The 18,521-nt window shown below is 55.9% G+C and overlaps 1 protein-coding gene across 2 annotated transcripts in view; it reads left to right on the top strand.

Annotated features, from left to right (window-relative positions):
- IFFO2 (intermediate filament family orphan 2) overlaps positions 1-18,521 on the top strand; it is a 63,393-nt gene that overhangs the window by 19,301 nt on the left and 25,571 nt on the right. For both annotated transcript variants that reach the window (XM_075328384.1, XM_075328383.1), the window contains exons 2-3: positions 16,146-16,206; positions 16,286-16,381. In XM_075328384.1, coding sequence (XP_075184499.1) covers positions 16,146-16,206; positions 16,286-16,381 — 157 coding nt within the window. The remainder of the gene's footprint in view (positions 1-16,145; positions 16,207-16,285; positions 16,382-18,521) is intronic.

Below are 18,521 nucleotides of genomic sequence, written 5' to 3'. Positions count from 1 at the left end.
TTATTAAACAAGAAAAACTGAAATCTCCCATGGTCATAAGTATTCAGCCCCTTTGCTCAGTATTGAGTAGAGGCACCCTCCCTTTTGAGCTGGTACAGCCATGAGTCTTCTTGGGATCCTGTATTTGGGGATCCTCGGCCATTCTTCTTGCAGATCCTCTCCAGTTCCGTCAGGTTGGATGGTGAATGTTGGTGGACGCCATTTTCAGGTCTCTCCAGAGATGCTCCATTGGGTTTAGGTCAGGGCTCTGGCTGGGCCGGTCAGAAATGGTCACAGAGTTGTTCTGAAGCCGCTCCTTTGTTATTTTAGCTGTGTGCTTAGGGTCATTGTCTTGTTGGAAGGGGAACCTTCGGCCAAGTCTGAGGTCCAGAGCATCTGGAGGAGGTTTTCTTCCAGGATCTCTGTACTTGGCCACATTCATCTTTCCTTCAATTGCAGCCAGTCGTCCTGTCCCTGCCCCCATAGCATGATGCTGCCTCCATCATGCCTCACTGTGGGGATTGTATTGGGCAGGTAATGAGCAGTGCCTGGTTTTCTCCACACATTCCGCTTAGAATTATCACCAGAAAGTTCTATCTTCGTCTCATCAGACCAGAGAATCTTATTTCTCATAGTCTGGGATCCTTCATGTGTTTTTTCCAGACTCTCTGCGGCTTTCATATGTCTTGCACTGAGGAGAGGCTTCCGTCGGCCGCTCTGTCATAAAGGCCCGACTGGTGGAGGCTGCAGTGATAGGTGACTTTGTGGCACTTTCTCCCATCTCCCTACTGCATCTCTGGAGCTCGGCCGCAGTGATCTTGGGGTTCTTCTTTACTTCTCTCACCAAGGCTCTTCTCCCACGATTGCTCAGTTTGGCAGGACGGCCGGGTCTAGGAAGAGTCCTGCTGGTCCCAAACTTCTTCCATGTAAGGATTATGGAGGCCACTGTGCTCTTAGGAACCTTGAGTCCTGCAGAAATTCTTTTGTAACCTTGGCCAGATCTGTGCCTTGCCACAATTCTGTCTCTGAGCTCCTTGGGCCGGTCCTTTGACCTCATGATTCTCATTTGGTGTGACATGCAGTGTGAGCTGTGAGGTCTTATATAGACAGGTTGTTCGGCACCGGCTCTGGTGTGACCCCCGGCTGCCATTATCATCAGTCCTGCAGACGGGCGATAAATGTGATTATCTCAGAAACCACTAAAATAAGCCGTAACCTCCACAGATCAACCTGTGTCACCACAATGGATCCGCCGATCCCTGTGATTCCTCTAAGACTTTGCCATATGTTTCCTATGGGTGGGGGAGGGGATGTGCGGAGTCACACGGCGCAGAGTTGTCAGATGTTGTCACATGGAGATCACATTGTGTTGTTGTGATACAATGACTTGGCGTCGCTGTGTGAGTCAGGACCCGGGGCGCCCTGCTTTGCTATATATATATATATATATATATATATATATATATATATATATATATATATATATATATATATATATATATATATATATATATATATATATATATATATATGTGTGTTCTATAAGGATTTGGCTGTAAGATGTCACCAGTCTAGCCGCATTGCTTACAGGGAGTCTGAGGTTGTCAGAAATCTCCTCATTGGTGCAGTCTGCGGCTCTTCCCTGCTTTACACTGCAGCCTTGCTCATTCTGATTGGCTGTTGCGTGGAGGCACAAGCCCAGCAGAATCAGGATTATAAAATCCTCATTATTAAAGGGAGGAGGATTTAGTCACCTCTTAGAAGGTGGCCACAGTGTCATGTGTTGTGCACCCCCCCAAATTACATGTAGAGTGGCATGAGGCCTCGTGTACATTGCTATAGTATGTGTATGGCTGGCAGAAGCCCTCGCATAGAGTACAGGTCCATTGTATCGGAGAGCTGACCAGGATGGCTGCGGACGAATGATACTGTCCGCAAGTGAACAGGGGCATGAGGAGGATTGCAGGGGGTGAAGGGGCATGAGGAGGATTGCAGGGGGGGGGATGAGGAGGATTGCAGGGGGTGAAGGGGGGGGATGAGGAGGATTGCAGGGGGTGAAAGGGGGGGGATGAGGAGGATTGCAGGGGGTGAAAGGGGGGGATGAGGAGGATTGCAGGGGGTGAAGGGGGGGATGAGGAGGATTGCAGGGGGTGAAAGGGGGGATGAGGAGGATTGCAGGGGGTGAAAGGGGGGAGATGAGGAGGATTGCAGGGGGTGAAAGGGGGGGGATGAGGAGGATTGCAGGGGGTGAAAGGGGGGGGATGAGGAGGATTGCAGGAGTGAAAGGGGGGGGGATGAGGAGGATTGCAGGGGGTGAAAGGGGGGGATGAGGAGGATTGCAGGAGTGAAAGGGGGGGGATGAGGAGGATTGCAGGGGGTGAAGGGGGGGATGAAGAGGATTGCAGGGGGTGAAGGGGGGGGGGATGAGGAGGATTGCAGGGGGTGAAGGGGGGGGATGAGGAGGATTGCAGGGGGTGAAGGGGGGGGATGAGGAGGATTGCAGGGGGTGAAGGGGGGGGGATGAGGAGGATTGCAGGGGGTGAAGGGGGGATGAGGAGGATTGCAGGGGGTGAAGGGGGGGGATGAGGAGGATTGCAGGGGGTGAAGGGGGGGGGATGAGGAGGATTGTAGGGGGTTAAGGAGGGGATGAGGAGGATTGTAGGGGGTTAAGGAGGGGATGAGGAGGATTGCGGGGTCTCTATCCTCCAGATGTAATCAGACATCTGATCATGGCCGGAGATCTTGGAGGGCACACCAAACGGTGTGATATTTATGGGAAAATACCTCTGTTTACAATTGAAATATTCCCTAGACCTTGAGTCATACATGAATGCCCAATCAGTAGTCGCCCCTCCCATCAGCGGCCGGGGTTTATTCTGCCCCTGCGGCCCGTGCTCTGCCCCTGCGGCCCGTGCTCTGCCCCTGCGGCCCGTGCTCTGCCCCTGCGGCCCGTGCTCTGCCCCTGCGGGCCCGTGCTCTGCCCCTGCGGCCCGTGCTCTGCCCCTGCGGGCCCGTGTTCTGCCCCTGCGGGCCCGTGTTCTGCCCCTGCGGGCCCGTGTTCTGCCCCTGCGGGCCCGTGTTCTGCCCCTGCGGGCCCGTGTTCTGCCCCTGCGGGCCCGTGTTCTGCCCCTGCGGGCCCGTGTTCTGCCCCTGCGGGCCCGTGTTCTGCCCCTGCGGGCCCGTGTTGTGCCCCTGCGGGCCCGTGTTGTGCCCCTGCGGGCCCGTGTTGTGCCCCTGCGGGCCCGTGTTGTGCCCCTGCGGGCCCGTGTTGTGCCCCTGCGGGCCCGTGTTGTGCCCCTGCGGGCCCGTGTTGTGCCCCTGCGGGCCCGTGTTGTGCCCCTGCGGGCCCGTGTTGTGCCCCTGCGGGCCCGTGTTGTGCCCCTGCGGGCCCGTGTTGTGCCCCTGCGGGCCCGTGTTGTGCCCCTGCGGGCCCGTGTTGTGCCCCTGCGGGCCCGTGTTGTGCCCCTGCGGGCCCGTGTTGTGCCCCTGCGGGCCCGTGTTGTGCCCCTGCGGGCCCGTGTTGTGCCCCTGCGGGCCCGTGTTGTGCCCCTGCGGGCCCGTGTTGTGCCCCTGCGGGCCCGTGTTGTGCCCCTGCGGGCCCGTGTTGTGCCCCTGCGGGCCCGTGTTGTGCCCCTGCGGGCCCGTGTTGTGCCCCTGCGGGCCCGTGTTGTGCCCCTGCGGGCCCGTGTTGTGCCCCTGCGGGCCCGTGTTCTGCCCCTGCGGTTCCTTTGTAAACCTCCCATTCTATGGGTCTCTAGGCGGCTGTGACTTTCCTGCTGTTGTGGGACTACAACTCCCAGCTCTGCGCTTTCTCTCCAGCGTTGCCTGCGCTCTGCGGCCTCCTTCACATCTGGTGGTTTCCGGTGCGAGGGAAGCAGGTTGTGCAGCTTCTCCCTTTCCTGCAGCTGGAAGATACAAATTCCCATCATCCGGATGCTGCGTCCGATCATTAAACAATTGATGCTTTCAGGTTTTCTGGATTCGTCCACGTTCTGCTCCGTCAGGTGATGTGATCAGAGGCTGAATCCTGACCGTTGTATCCGGCGTTCTCCATCGTCTGTGAGTGTCGGGTACAATGTATCCACCGCCTGAGGATTGTCCTCTCGCAGATGTATCCATAGACCCGCGCGTTCCTTATGTCGGCCGGGTTCTGGACTTAATTCATTGATTGTTAATGATGGATCAGTTAAAATGTCAGAAACGGATGGAACAAGAAGCACAGAATGTCCTCAGTGATCTGCTGCACCCGGGCTCCCATCCACTTCAATGGTTTTCTCTGATCTGCAAAAATAAACAATACCAGGACATGTGCGGAGAGCAGAGACATTGATCTGACTTTATCGCGGATGTGTCCGGATCAATGAAACCGTGTGTCTGTGCGGCCTGAGTGACTAAACGGACGCGTCACATCCATGTGTGAATGTAGCTGACGTGTGTGCATTACTGGATGTGGGAAAAAAAAAACTGTCGTCATTCACCGACAGGTAGCAGAGATCCTGCAGATGGTGAGGGATATAAAGCAGCTATCCCTGAGCGGCTGTGTGCGGTCTCCCTCAGTTGCTCGCCTTGTGATCCCCGCTCAGTGTGCAGTCTCCCTCGGTCGCTCGCCTTGTGATCCCCGCTCAGTGTGCAGTCTCCCTCGGTCGCTCGCCTTGTGATCCCCGCTCAGTGTGCAGTCTCCCTCGGTCGCTCGCCTTGTGATCCCTGCTCAGTGTACAGTCTCCCTCGGTCGCTCGCCTTGTGATCCCTGCTCAGTGTACAGTCTCCCTCGGTCGCTCGCCTTGTGATCCCCGCTCAGTGTGCAGTCTCCCCCGATCGCTCGCCTTGTGATCCCCGCTCAGTGTGCAGTCTCCCTCGGTCGCTCGCCTTGTGATCCCCGCTCAGTGTACAGTCTCCCTCGATTGCTCGCCCTGTGATCCCTGCTCAGTGTACCAATTTCCCCAATTGCTCGCCTTGTGATCCCCGCTCAGTGTACAGTCTCCCTCGGTCGCTCGCCTTGTGATCCCCGCTCAGTGTGCAGTCTCCCTCGGTCGCTCGCCTTGTGATCCCCGCTCAGTGTGCAGTCTCCCTCGGTCGCTCGCCTTGTGATCCCCGCTCAGTGTGCAGTCTCCCTCGGTCGCTCGCCTTGTGATCCCCGCTCAGTGTGCAGTCTCCCTCAGTTGCTCGCCTTGTGATCCCCGCTCAGTGTACAGTCTCCCCCGATCGCTCGCCTTGTGATCCCCGCTCAGGGTGCAGTCTCCCTCGGTCGCTCGCCTTGTGATCCCCGGTCAGTGTACAGTCTCCCTCGATCGTTCGCCTTGTGATCCCCGGTCAGTGTACAGTCTCCCTTGATCGCTCGCCTTGTGATCCCCGCTCAGTATGCCATGTCCCCCGGTCGCTCGCCCTGTGATCCCCGGTCAGTGTACCATCTTCCCCGGTCGCTCGCCTTGTGATCCCCGGTCAGTGTACAGTCTCCCCCGATCGCTCGCCTTGTGATCCCCGCTCAGTGTACAGTCTCCCTCGATCGCTCGCCTTGTGATCCCCGCTCAGTGTACAGTCTCCCCTGATCGCTCGCCCTGTGATCCCCGCTCAGTGTACAGTCTCCCCTGATCGCTCGCCCTGTGATCCCCGCTCAGTGTACAGTCTCCCTCGATCGTTCGCCTTGTGATCCCCGCTCAGTGTACAGTCTCCCCTGATCGCTCGCCCTGTGATCCCCGCTCAGTGTACCATCTTCCCCGGTCGCTCATTGCGGCGTGCAGCTTCTTGCTGGATTTGGAGGAAATAAATGGTCTCCTTGTTGAGGTGGGGGAGGGATGATGAGATTTTTTTTTTTTTGTCCCCCTCTTTTTTTATTGGTGTTTAGTATAATGACGCTCTTGTCATGGCTCCGGGCCCCTCACTCCACCCTTTGTGGTGCACATGTGCCATCATGTTCTGGGGCTGCATCTCTGACGGGCGGGATAGGAACCTGGGGGGAATCTGATGGATTGTTCTTATTTTCAGACCCCTTCACTGGTGGTCCAAAGAGAACTCATCCCTGGCCCAGTCTTATTCTGGGATCCCACCCAATTCACATTCATCCATGGCGGCCGTATACGTGTGACTGCAGGCTCCGTCCTGGCTCTTGATTTGACTCTGTATTGTGTAAATCATGGCTGACAACCTGTCTAGAGCTGATAATTGTCACATGGGTTGTCGCCCACATTTGCTGTTTGATGGTGGCTTGGAGTTGGGGCTCTTTGGATTTGCACTGTCGGCTTCTTCCAGATATTTTCGCTGACGCCCAGAGATCATTCACGAGGCCGGGCCTGAACATCGCAGGTTCTGACCTATGCACCATGCACTAATGGTTTTACACAGAGACGAAGCCTTATTGATCAGAAGCGCTGCGGCCCAGCATTATTACTGCATTATTCATGGGATGCAGCGGATGACGGCGCGGGGGCACTGAGCGCCTGGACTGCTGCGCTCCTCTGCTCCCAGCCAGAGCAGCGGCTTAAGTGACCTCACAGCTCTCCCTCTCCCCGTCGGTGACCTCACAGCTCTCCCTCTCCCCGCCGGTGACCTCACGGCTTCTCCCTCTCCCCGTCGGTGACCTCACGGCTTCTCCCTCTCCCTGTCGGTGACCTCACGGCTTCTCCCTCTCCCCGTCGGTGACCTCACGGCTTCTCCCTCTCCCCGTCGGTGACCTCACGGCTTCTCCCTCTCCCTGTCGGTGACCTCACGGCTTCTCCCTCTCCCCGTCGGTGACCTCACGGCTTCTCCCTCTCCCCGTCGGTGACCTCACGGCTTCTCCCTCTCCCCGCCGGTGACCTCACGGCTTCTCCCTCTCCCCGCCGGTGACCTCACGGCTTCCCCCTCTCCCCGCCGGTGACCTCACGGCTTCCCCCTCTCCCCGCCGGTGACCTCACGGCTTCCCCCTCTCCCCGCCGGTGACCTCACGGCTTCCCCCTCTCCCCGCCGGTGACCTCACGGCTTCCCCCTCTCCCCGCCGGTGACCTCACGGCTTCCCCCTCTCCCCGCCGGTGACCTCACGGCTTCCCCCTCTCCCCGCCGGTGACCTCACGGCTTCCCCCTCTCCCCGCCGGTGACCTCACGGCTTCTCCCTCTCCCCGCCGGTGACCTCACGGCTTCTCCCTCTCCCCGCCGGTGACCTCACGGCTTCTCCCTCTCCCCGCCGGTGACCTCACGGCTTCTCCCTCTCCCCGCCGGTGACCTCACGGCTTCTCCCTCTCCCCGCCGGTGACCTCACGGCTTCTCCCTCTCCCCGCCGGTGACCTCACGGCTTCTCCCTCTCCCCGCCGGTGACCTCACGGCTTCTCCCTCTCCCCGCCGGTGACCTCACGGCTTCCCCCTCTCCCCGCCGGTGACATCACCGGCGGATCATCTCGCATCATCCCATAAATTGATTGCTCCATACAGTAACACAATCTGCATCAAACACTTAGCGATAATCGCTGCTCAATTACTTATATTTCAATTTAGCAGCGCGCTGGTGATCGGCCTGCGGGCGAGGAGCGGCGGATGCACAAGTCTCCACACCCCAATGCTTATAAAAGTCAGAGACTCTTGTCTGCGCTGCTGGCAGAGGATTACACCAGCCCTAGAGCCGATAATGGGACTATAGATTATATAGGGAGCCAGACTTCTTAAAGGGACAGTATCCTTATTACATTCTCCTTATTTAATGGCTTTGTACCAGCAGCGGTGCCTCCACAGGCGGGGTCTGGTATGGCACCTGGGCTTGCGGTGTCCTGCCTGCAGCCGTGTGCGGTGAATACAGATCGGTGTTGTCTGCGGCCTTGTTGCCAGGCAGCGGCCTATACACGGCACGCGCAGGAGCTGGACAATGTACCGTGCTGTGCACACAGGCTCCGCAGCCGCTGACATCATCCCTCATATAGACACCGGCGGCCGCTGCTGCATATTTGTGGATCCACCTCATGGAACATCTCCGTGTGGAAAATCCTGCAGAACGTTTCCAGATCTGTCCCGGATCCTGCGGGAGACATTGCAGCCGGTCCTCTGCGGCGGTCCCCTTTAATGGTGAGACCGCTGGTTCCTAACTGTTTTGCAGTCGCTGAGGAAATAAATCCCCGAATAATTAATGGTTTTGCTTTATATGTTGCTCATTGTTTGCAGGATCTCTGCTTGTTGTCATGAAATTCAGACTCGCTGCCTCCATTCAGCCCCTGTCCTGCTCCATAGCTGATAATCCCAACATGGGCGACCGGTTCGCTCTCATCATCTATGTCGCTGGCATATTCCAGGGCGCTGTACAGAGATCACATCGATCTGCTCCTGTGTCTATCCGGGGTCAAAATCCTATTCCATAGTAACTAAAGAGCCTTGTACTGATACTGACCCACTGTAACAAACAGTCAGCTCTGCGGGCAAGCCTGGTGTACAACTCAAACCGCCTGCTCTCAGGGTTTTTCATACCCCCGTGTCTGTATATTACCCCCCTGGTTGGGGCTCTGCGCATACTTTGCGCACTCCTTGCACACCTCATACTCTGTACATTCCTCCTCTCTGCGCACACTCCTGGCACTTGGTGCACACTTCACACACGCTCTGCGCACCCCTCCGCTCTGCGCACCCCTCCGCTCTCTGCTCCGGACGCTCTGCACTCCGCACGCTCTGCTCACCCCTCCGCACGCTCTGCGCACCCCTCCGCTCTGCACGCTCTGCGCTCCGCTCTGCACGCTCTGCGCTCCGCTCTGCACGCTCTGCGCACCCCTCTGCACGCTCTGCGCACCCCTCTGCTCTGCGCACCCCTCTGCACGCTCTGCGCACCCCTCTGCACGCTCTGCGCACCCCTCTGCACGCTCTGCGCACCCCTCTGCACGCTCTGCGCACCCCTCCGCACACTCTGCGCACCCCTCCGCACACTCTGCGCACCCCTCCGCACGCTCTGCGCACCCCTCTGCTCTGCGCACCCCTCTGCTCTGCGCACCCCTCTGCTCTGCGCACCCCTCTGCTCTGCGCACCTGATCTAATCTGAGATGTTCCAGTTCAGTATGAGCCGGAAGGAAATGGCTGGTGACTCCGCATTTAGGAGCAGCTTCTCGGAGGAAGTGGTTTCTGCGGGGCAGGGGCGGGGAGGGGGGGGGGGCAGTTGTACCCACTGTGCCGTCTGTGTATTAATAGTTATGACAACCAGAACCGGACGATCCACCCAAAACTTCCACATTACCTACACATTCATCCGCTCTGCAGTCTTGTATATACTTAATTTTCAATCTCAAGATCTCTGCTTGCTGTTACTGGCTAGGAGCCTTCAAGTCCTCTCACAGCTGAGGGTCTGTTACCGTTATATCCGGCGCACACAATTGTCCAGACTGATACATTGTTGCAAACCACCACAGGATACATTTGAACCAGGATGGATTTGGACCAAACTGTCGCCTGTAACTTCTGGATTTTGGCTGTTGAGCGCTGTTCACATGTGGTGGTTTTTTTTTGGTGCAGGTTTTTTTTTTTCTTTCACTGTAGAAATCGTCTGAGAGCGCAAAAATACACTGCAAAGACGCAAATTGTGCTGCGCAATTTTGGTGAATAAAATTAACTTTTTTAAACCCGTCCTGTAGACAAATGACACTAATAATCTGCAGCAAAACCGGCTTTTTATAAGCGGCTTCTTTACTGCCCAGAAAAAAGCAGCGTGTGAACACGGCCTAGATGAATGATCCCATCCACTGAAAGCAAGCGGAGGACAGGACAGAGGCGCGGAGTGATCTCTGCCGGAGGTCATTGTAGAAGGAATTGTCATCCTGAGTGACGGCTCGGATCATGGATCGCGATCTGTGCCTGGAGGAAACCGCCATTGGGAAACGCACGTTGCGATCCTGGGCTGGTCCGGCGCTCCGCGTCGTGTGCTCATCACCGGGGCGTGTTACATCGGGTGCGGCCGACACCTTGTCAGACACAAATCCCCCGAAATCTCCCCGGCTCTCGGCACAGACAAACTTTGCAGTGGAGCGTAAAACCCTCTCTTCATTCCTCCTCCGTAATGGATTCCATCATTTGTCTCCAATATCCCGGAGCTCTGCGCTCATAATGACAGCGAAGGGAGCGTAAAGCTGTACAGAAACGTATATACCGTATACTACTGCCCCCATCCAAACCCCAACACTGGAAAAGACCCCCAAAAACCCGGGTCCTGACCCCTCCGTGCCAGATTCCTGCATGGACCTGTGACCCCCCCCCCCCCAGCTGGATCGAGCAGAGCAGGGGCTTTATACAATGGTGGATCGAGCAGAGCAGGGGCTTTATACAATGGTGGATCCATACAGCGCGGGGCCTTTATACAATGGTGGATCCATACAGCACCGGGGCCTTTATACAGTGGTGGATCCATACAGCGCGGGGCCTTTATACAATGGTGGATCCATACAGCACGGGGCCTTTATACAATGGTGGATCCATACAGCGCGGGGCCTTTATCCAGTGGTGGATCGCGCAGCGCGGGGCCTTTATCCAGTGGTGGATCGCGCGGCGCGGGGCCTTTATACAGTGGTGGATCGCGCAGCGCGGGGCCTTTATACAGTGAATCGCGCAGCGCGGGGCCTTTATACAATGGTGGATCCATACAGCGCGGGGCCTTTATACAATGGTGGATCCATACAGCGCGGGGCCTTTATCCAGTGGTGGATCGCGCAGCGCGGGGCCTTTATCCAGTGGTGGATCGCGCGGCGCGGGGCCTTTATACAGTGGTGGATCGCGCAGCGCGGGGCCTTTATACAGTGAATCGCGCAGCGCGGGGCCTTTATACAATGGTGGATCCATACAGCGTGGGGCCTTTATACAGAGGTGGATCCATACAGAGCGGGGGCCTTTATACAGTGGTAGATCCATACAGCGCGGGGCCTTGATACAATGGTGGATCCATACAGCGCGGGGCCTTTATCCAGTGGTGGATCCATACAGCGCGGGGCCTTTATACAGTGGTGGATCCATACAGCGCGGGGTCTTTATACAGAGGTGGATCCATACAGCGCGGGGCCTTTATACAGAGGTGGATCCATACAGCGCGGGGCCTTTATACAGAGGTGGATCCATACAGCGCGGGGCCTTTATACAGAGGTGGATCCATACAGCGCGGGGCCTTTATACAATGGTGGATCCATACAGCGCGGGGCCTTTATACAATGGTGGATCCATACAGCACGGGGCCTTTATACAGAGGTGGATCCATACAGCGCGGGGCCTTTATACAATGGTGGATCCATACAGCGCGGGGCCTTTATACAATGGTGGATCCATACAGCGCGGGGCCTTTATACAGTGGTGGATCCATACAGCGCGGGGCCTTTATACAGTGGTGGATCCATACAGCGCGGGGGCTTTATACAGTGGTGGATCCATACAGCACGGGGCCTTTATACAGAGGTGGATCCATACAGCGCGGGGCCTTTATACAATGGTGGATCCATACAGCGCGGGGCCTTTATAGAATGGTGGATGGCGCAGTGCGGGGCCTTTTATACAATGGTGGATCGCGCAGCGCGGGGCCTTTATCCAGTAGTGGATCGCGCAGCGCGGGGCCTTTATACAGTGGTGGATCGCGCAGCGCGGGGCCTTTATACAGTGGTGAATAGCGCAGCGCGGGGCCTTTATACAGTGGTGGATCCATACAGCGCGGGGCCTTTATAGAATGGTGGATGGCGCAGTGCGGGGCCTTTTATACAATGATGGATCGCGCAGAGCGGGGCCTTTATCCAGTGGTGGATCGCGCAGCGCGGGGCCTTTATCCAGTGGTGGATCGCGCAGTGCGGGGCCTTTATACAGTGGTGGATCACGCAGCGCGGGGCCTTTATACAGTGGTGAATAGCGCAGCGCGGGGCCTTTATACAGTGGTGGATCCATACAGCGCGGGGCCTTTATAAAGTGGTGGATCCATACAGCGCGGGGCCTTTATAAAGTGGTGGATCCATACAGCGCGGGGCCTTTATACAGTGGTGGATCCATACAGCGCGGGGCCTTTATAAAGTGGTGGATCCATACAGCGCGGGGCCTTTATACAGTGGTGGAGCCATACAGCGCGGGGCCTTTATAAAGTGGTGGATCCATACAGCGCGGGGCCTTTATAAAGTGGTGGATCCATACAGCGCGGGGCCTTTATACAGTGGTGGATCCATACAGCGCGGGGCCTTTATACAGTGGTGGATCCATACAGCGCGGTGCCTTTATACAGTGGTGGATCCATACAGCGCGGGGCCTTTATACAGAGGTGGATCCATACAGCGCGGGGCCTTTATAGAATGGTGGATGGCGCAGTGCGGGGCCTTTTATACAATGGTGGATCGCGCAGCGCGGGGCCTTTATAGAATGGTGGATCGTGCAGCGCGGGGCCTTTATTCAATGGTAGATCGCGCAGCACGGGGCCTTTATCCAGTGGTGGATCCATACAGCACGGGGCCTTTATCCAGTGGTGGATCCATACAGCACGGGGCCTTTATAGAATGGTGGATCGCGGGGCCTTTATCCAGTGGTGGATCCATACAGTGCGGGGCCTTTATCCAGTGGTGAATTGCGCAGCGCGGGGCCTTTATACAATGGTGAATTGCGCAGCGCCGGGGCCTTTATCCAGTGGTGGATGGCGCTTTCTTCGCACCCCTTAGTTACGGTCTCTCCGGCAGGGATCAGTGATGGATTTTGGCTTCCATGGTACCCGCTGTCTGGTTAATATCCCGGGGAGGAATGTGAGGAGGCTCCCGGCCCGGCCCGTATATAGACTGGTTCCTCCAGATGCCGGGCATAGTTCTGCTGAGAAGCCATATTGTCCAAGAATAAGGAAAAACTGAGGAATTGTGCAAATACATGCGCCCCCGGCCTCTATAAACTGGGTGGGTCCTGCTGTAAGAACTACAAGTTCCAGCAAATCTTCCTAGCCTACACTCTGCCCTGATGGAGTCTGTTCCGGTGCATGGCTTGTTGGGCGGCAGTGACGGGGTTAATCTTTCGTGCCCTCTGCTGATTGCACAGGTAGGTCACATTCCCAGTCCCCCATTGTCAGGCCAGGTGCATTGCTGAGCCGTGATTTACAAGGAGGGCGGAGGGACAGGGGGGACGGGAGGGAACAGGGGGGCTTTATCAGTTTAATGCTTCCTCTGGACTCCGGCCAAGAAGTGCAGCTTGGATTAAAATTCAGCATCTGGCCGCTCAGCACTCAGACGGCCTGTAATTACAAGAGTCCCGAGTGCCCAGCGAGGACCGACAGACGCTTATAGCACGGACCGCCCGTGTGCGCCAGTATTATCCGTGCGGACATAAAACCTTACTGGTCCCTACAATTATACTCCAGAGCTGCACTCACTATTCTGCTGGTGCAGTCACTGTGTACATACATTACTGATCCTGAGTTACCTCCTGTATTATACTCCAGAGCTGCGCTCACTATTCTGCTGGTGCATTCACTGTGTACATACATTACTGATCCTGAGTTACCTCCTGTATTATACTCCAGAGCTGCACTCACTATTCTGCTGGTGCAGTCACTGTGTACATACATTACTGATCCTGAGTTACCTCCTGTATTATACTCCAGAGCTGCACTCACTATTCTGCTGGTGCAGTCACTGTGTACATACATTACTGATCCTGAGTTACCTCCTGTATTATACTCCAGAGCTGCGCTCACTATTCTGCTGGTGCAGTCACTGTGTACATTACATTACTGATCCTGAGTTACCTCCTGTATTATACTCCAGAGCTGCACTCACTATTCTGCTGGTGCAGTCACTGTGTACATACATTACTGATCCTGAGTTACCTCCTGTATTATACTCCAGAGCTGCACTCACTATTCTGCTGGTGCAGTCACTGTGTACATATGGTACTGATCCACAGTGACTCCTTGAGCAGAATAGTGAGTGCAGCTCTGGAGAGTAATATAGGATGTTTGTGTATCCTCTGTATATTGGGGCTCGGCCGGTTGTGATCTTGCGGTGTCTGTGCGTCAGTTGTTGTTTCTTGTCTCTAGGCTCGGGTGTTTTTGGGAAGCGCTCGCAGTCCCCGGGGTTGGTCCTGATTTCTCACATTCCAGCACACTGTGTAATGTGTGAACAAGGTGCATCTTGCCGGGGGTTAGTCACGAGCGCAGGAATGTCCGTCACATACCGGAGCCGCTCATCATCCTTTATCCTCCATAATTGAATCTTCTTGTCATTTGTCAGTGAATGAAGGAGCGGACATATTGTACGCGGCGGTGACACTCCCTGCAGCGCTGAGGTATCAGATACCTGTGCAGTGTAGTGTCCGTATAGTGTCCAGGTTTATGCACCTGTCGCCTCTTCTTCTTACCGGAGGCGGCCATTTCTGTCGGCACATATACCGTGTATCGCAGCCTCGTTAGGGCTAAAGTTGCATTGTCTAGTGGAGTCTCCAGATATTTTTTATATATAAATATAATGTATGTATGTGTATATATCCCTATATACAGTGAGGGGTATTTAGAGCAGCCGGCTTCTCCCGAGTTCTGCAGGCCTGCGCTGTATTCTCATGGTGCACCCGACTCTCTGGGATGCATGGCCGGTGCACCTCCGGAGCTGCGCTCTCTCGTCCCCCTGTTGTGATGATCGCACGGCAGCGCTGCACCAATCTCCTCTCTGCTAAAATCATTTGCTCATAAAGTGCCTGGAATGCAGCTAAAATAGAGCCATATTTCAGATGCCGCACTGTGCAGCGGCCCCCTCCTCCCGGGCACTGGCCGCCGGCCAGGAGCTGAGCCCACAGATCTTCATCTTATTTCGAGTCAGTGAAAGAATTTTCTAAATTTAGTCTTTTCTCTGAAACAGAATCTGGAGCAGAATCGAGGAGCGGAAAGCGTCCGTGTGTATAGTCCTCCGCATTGGGGGTCCTTTATACCCCCCCCATCCCCCAGCTCCACTCTCCTCTGCAGTCCTGCATGTCCCGAGCCCCCTGAACATTGATGAATCCCCCCGTGTGCTCGTCCCCACGCTCTCCTGTATCACCCGATCGATGGACGGGGCCCGGGGCAGGTGACGGCTCCAGTCTGATTCTGTATTGATTGGGTCTTTGGTGTTTGCTCCGGCTCCTCTGACTTTGCAGCGTTACCTCTGCTCCATTTTCTTGTCTGGCTCCAGTAATCGGTGTCACCAGATATTTGTGGTTGCCTATCTGTCGTCCGCTTGGTCCTTGTCCTTTCACTCTCCAGCACAAAAAGATTGGGCATGCTGAAAGCCAACATGTCTGATCATCCCCCCCCCCCCCCCCAAACACCCTCCCCCCAACACTGGCCTTCCACCAGTTTCTAGTTTTGGCGGACCTCGTGCACATCACCGGTCTCGGTGTTGACATTTGCAGTCCTCGTGGTCAGGACGCTTCTCCGTATATACATTGACCGTCTCGTTTTTGCCCCTTGTCGGTGCCGGTGACGTCAGTTATGTCTGTTTGTTCAGGTCGCAGACGCTAATAATGGGGTATAAAGCCCCGAACTCCACTGGGGGCAGTTGTCCGGGTCTTGGTCGGCAGTTACTGTTTTTTTTCTCCAGTTTTAGCTGTTGGGTGACGTCCGGTCCTCCGTGCACGTAACGCCCTACAGGAGGGAATCCATCTAGTGTCTGTGACCAATGACACGTAATGTTTGCAAAAATGTGGAGGCATCAGTGGGTCAGAGACCATTGGGGTGACGCCAACATTGTTGGTTCAAGGCCGGCAGCGGCCGGAGGATTGGACAGGGACCGGCAGCGGCCGGAGTATTGGACAGGGGCCGGCAGCGGCCGGAGTATTGGACAGGGGCCGGCAGCGGCCGGAGTATTGGACAGGGGCCGGCAGCGGCCGGAGTATTGGACAGGGGCCGGCAGCGGCCGGAGTATTGGACAGGGGCCGGCAGCGGCCGGAGGACTGGACAGGGACCGGCAGCGGCCGGAGGACTGGACAGGGGCCGGCAGCGGCCGGAGGACTGGACAGGGACCGGCAGCGGCCGGAGGACTGGACAGGGACCGGCAGCGGCCAGAGGACTGGACAGGGACCGGCAGCGGCCGGCCGGAGGATTGGACAGGGACCGGCAGCGGCCGGAGGCGAGCAGGGGGTCAGCGGGATCCATTTTTATGCAGAGCTCCCGAATTCACTTATCGCTCCAGATACTTTCTGGGGTAAATCCTCAGGGCAGGTTCTGCTTAATACATCCTACGTCTTCTAATATTTTGCTTGTCCGGTTGCAGGTGGGAGGAAGAGCTGGCGAAGAGGACAAATCTGGAATCGATGGTGGAGACCCTACAGGAGGTAAGACCTGGGGTCCCGGCTGAGCCGCCCGCCCTGCACAGGTGAGCGCCGTCTTCACGGCTCCTCTGTTGTTTTTCAGGAGGCGCAAGAAGCTTATAATGTCCACGATGAACTGAATGAGAAGATCGAGAGGCTGAAGTCGGAGCTGGTGGTCTTCAAGGGTCTGATGAGTGATGTAAGTGGCAGCATTACGCTTCTCCCCGGATGCGATCACTGCGGAATGTTTAACCCTCACCGCTTCCTCTGTGTGAGATACTGAGCACCGATCCGTGCGGCTGTACTGGTTACCCCCTCCCCAGAGGTCGTGAAGACCCCTCACCCCGCTTCTCCATCAGCCAGGCACATGAATGGGCTGTTTGTATAAATCCTGATTGATCGGCTGATTGCATCTGGGGTTCAGGGTTGCTGCAGACGATCCCTGGGAGTAACACTGTTTGCTGCGGACGATCCCTGGGAGTAACACTGTTTGCTGCAGACGATCCCTGGGAGTAACACTGTTTGCTGCAGACGATCCCTGGGAGTAACACGGTTTGCTGCAGACGATCCCTGGGAGTAACACTGTTTGCTGCAGACGATCCCTGGGAGTAACACTGTTTGCTGCAGACGATCCCTGGGAGTAACACGGTTTGCTGCAGACGATCCCTGGGAGTAACACGGTTTGCTGCGGACGATCCCTGGGAGTAACACGGTTTGCTGCGGACGATCCCTGGGAGTAACACTGTTTGCTGTGTGTGACTAACCGATGGCATGGAGGGTCTGCACGTCCGGCTGACATTAGAGGGGCTTTGGTTACCAGGTTGGAGCACGTGATCCGAGACTCCTCTTCTGGATTGTCGCCGTCCCTTATAGTCTACATCACCCTAAAAAGAAGATTTCTAAATCCAGTTCTCATTAATTACTGCAGATTCTCTGGACTAGGACCTGTCTTTTGCTTAAAAATTAAGCGTAAAAGAGCTTGTAAAAGTCTGAGCGCCCCTGATTCTGCCGCTCTTTTCCATTTTGCTCTATTCACATCTGTTGTTTTGGAGCGCACTATGGGAAATCTCTGCTCACAGTGCCGCTTTCTTCAGAGTCTTCCTGGAGCGTTCTCCGTGCACGCTCATCCATCCCTCCTAGACACTTCAGGGTCAGACTGATCGGCTGCAGTGCTGTGATTGGCAGTATCTGGGAGGATGGGTTAAAGCGGATACCCCCAGAGAAAACAGAAGAAACACAGTTGCACTTAAAGCAGAGATTTCCCATAGTGCGCAACTGTGTTTCTTCTGTTTTCTCTGGGGGTGTCCGCTTTAACCCCCCCCCCACATGCTGCCAATCACAGCCCTGCAGGCGATCAGTCTGACCCTGAAGCGCCTGGGAGGGATGGATGAGTATGCATGGAGAACGCTCCAGGGAAGACTCTGACGAAAGCGGCACTGTCAGCAGAGATTTCACATCATGCGCTCCATAATCCCAGAGATTGTGCAGACGGGATACATTGTAACAAACCCTCAGCTGTGAGAAGCTTCTGTGTCACACAAGGAAAGGTGGATTTGATGCTTGATACGAGTTAATTAGAAAGCTGCATTTTTCATTTTACAGTAACCAGGACGGGGACGGGAAGGTGGGGGGGGGGGGGTCTATGGAGCCGCTGACTGGTACCTAAAGCCTCAGCACCTCCCCTTCATGTGCTCTCAATGGGGAGAGGGGTGTAAGATGTCGGCTGCAGGTTCTTTCTGGGTTATAAAGGGTCTTACCCCTCTGAACCATCGCCCCGATACACCCTAGACACCCCACTTACTAATATCACTGAGAACGGAGCTTTGTGATGAGAGGAGGCAGATGTTATTGTTGTTATTGCTATTATAATAGTCCCTATCTTCTCCTCCACTGACGTCCATGATCGGTGGCAGCGGTCGGGGCCCTCTGGTCACTCTTTATTTCTCGTACCATAAACCCTCATACGTGGCTCGTGTACCCCGCAGCTTTCAGTGTCAGGGTCGTTTTCAGGGGTCTCCACTGTTTCTTGGCTAATAAAGGGGCTTCTAGTCCCCCCGATTTGAAGACCCTGCGCTGTTGGGGTCGGTGACCCCTCGGGTTTTCAGTAGTTGTATCCCTCCTGGGACTCTCTTCCGGCCATGATGTAGTTAATCTCCTCCAGATGAGATGAAGCCATATTAGGTCCTCGCCAAGAGAAACAATCCATGAATAATGCGTCTGCTCCGGTCTGCGCCGGCGTCTGTGACCGCAGGAAATGTCCGTCTGCTGCGTTATCTCCAGGACAAGCCGATTATGGGAAGGGGCCGCCGGTCTGCCTCTCGGGGGGGGCGGCGCGGCTC

Source organism: Anomaloglossus baeobatrachus, chromosome 11 (assembly GCF_048569485.1).
Source record: "Anomaloglossus baeobatrachus isolate aAnoBae1 chromosome 11, aAnoBae1.hap1, whole genome shotgun sequence".
Taxonomy (NCBI): Eukaryota; Metazoa; Chordata; class Amphibia; order Anura; family Aromobatidae; genus Anomaloglossus; species Anomaloglossus baeobatrachus.
This window is presented reverse-complemented; position numbering and strand designations above follow the sequence as displayed.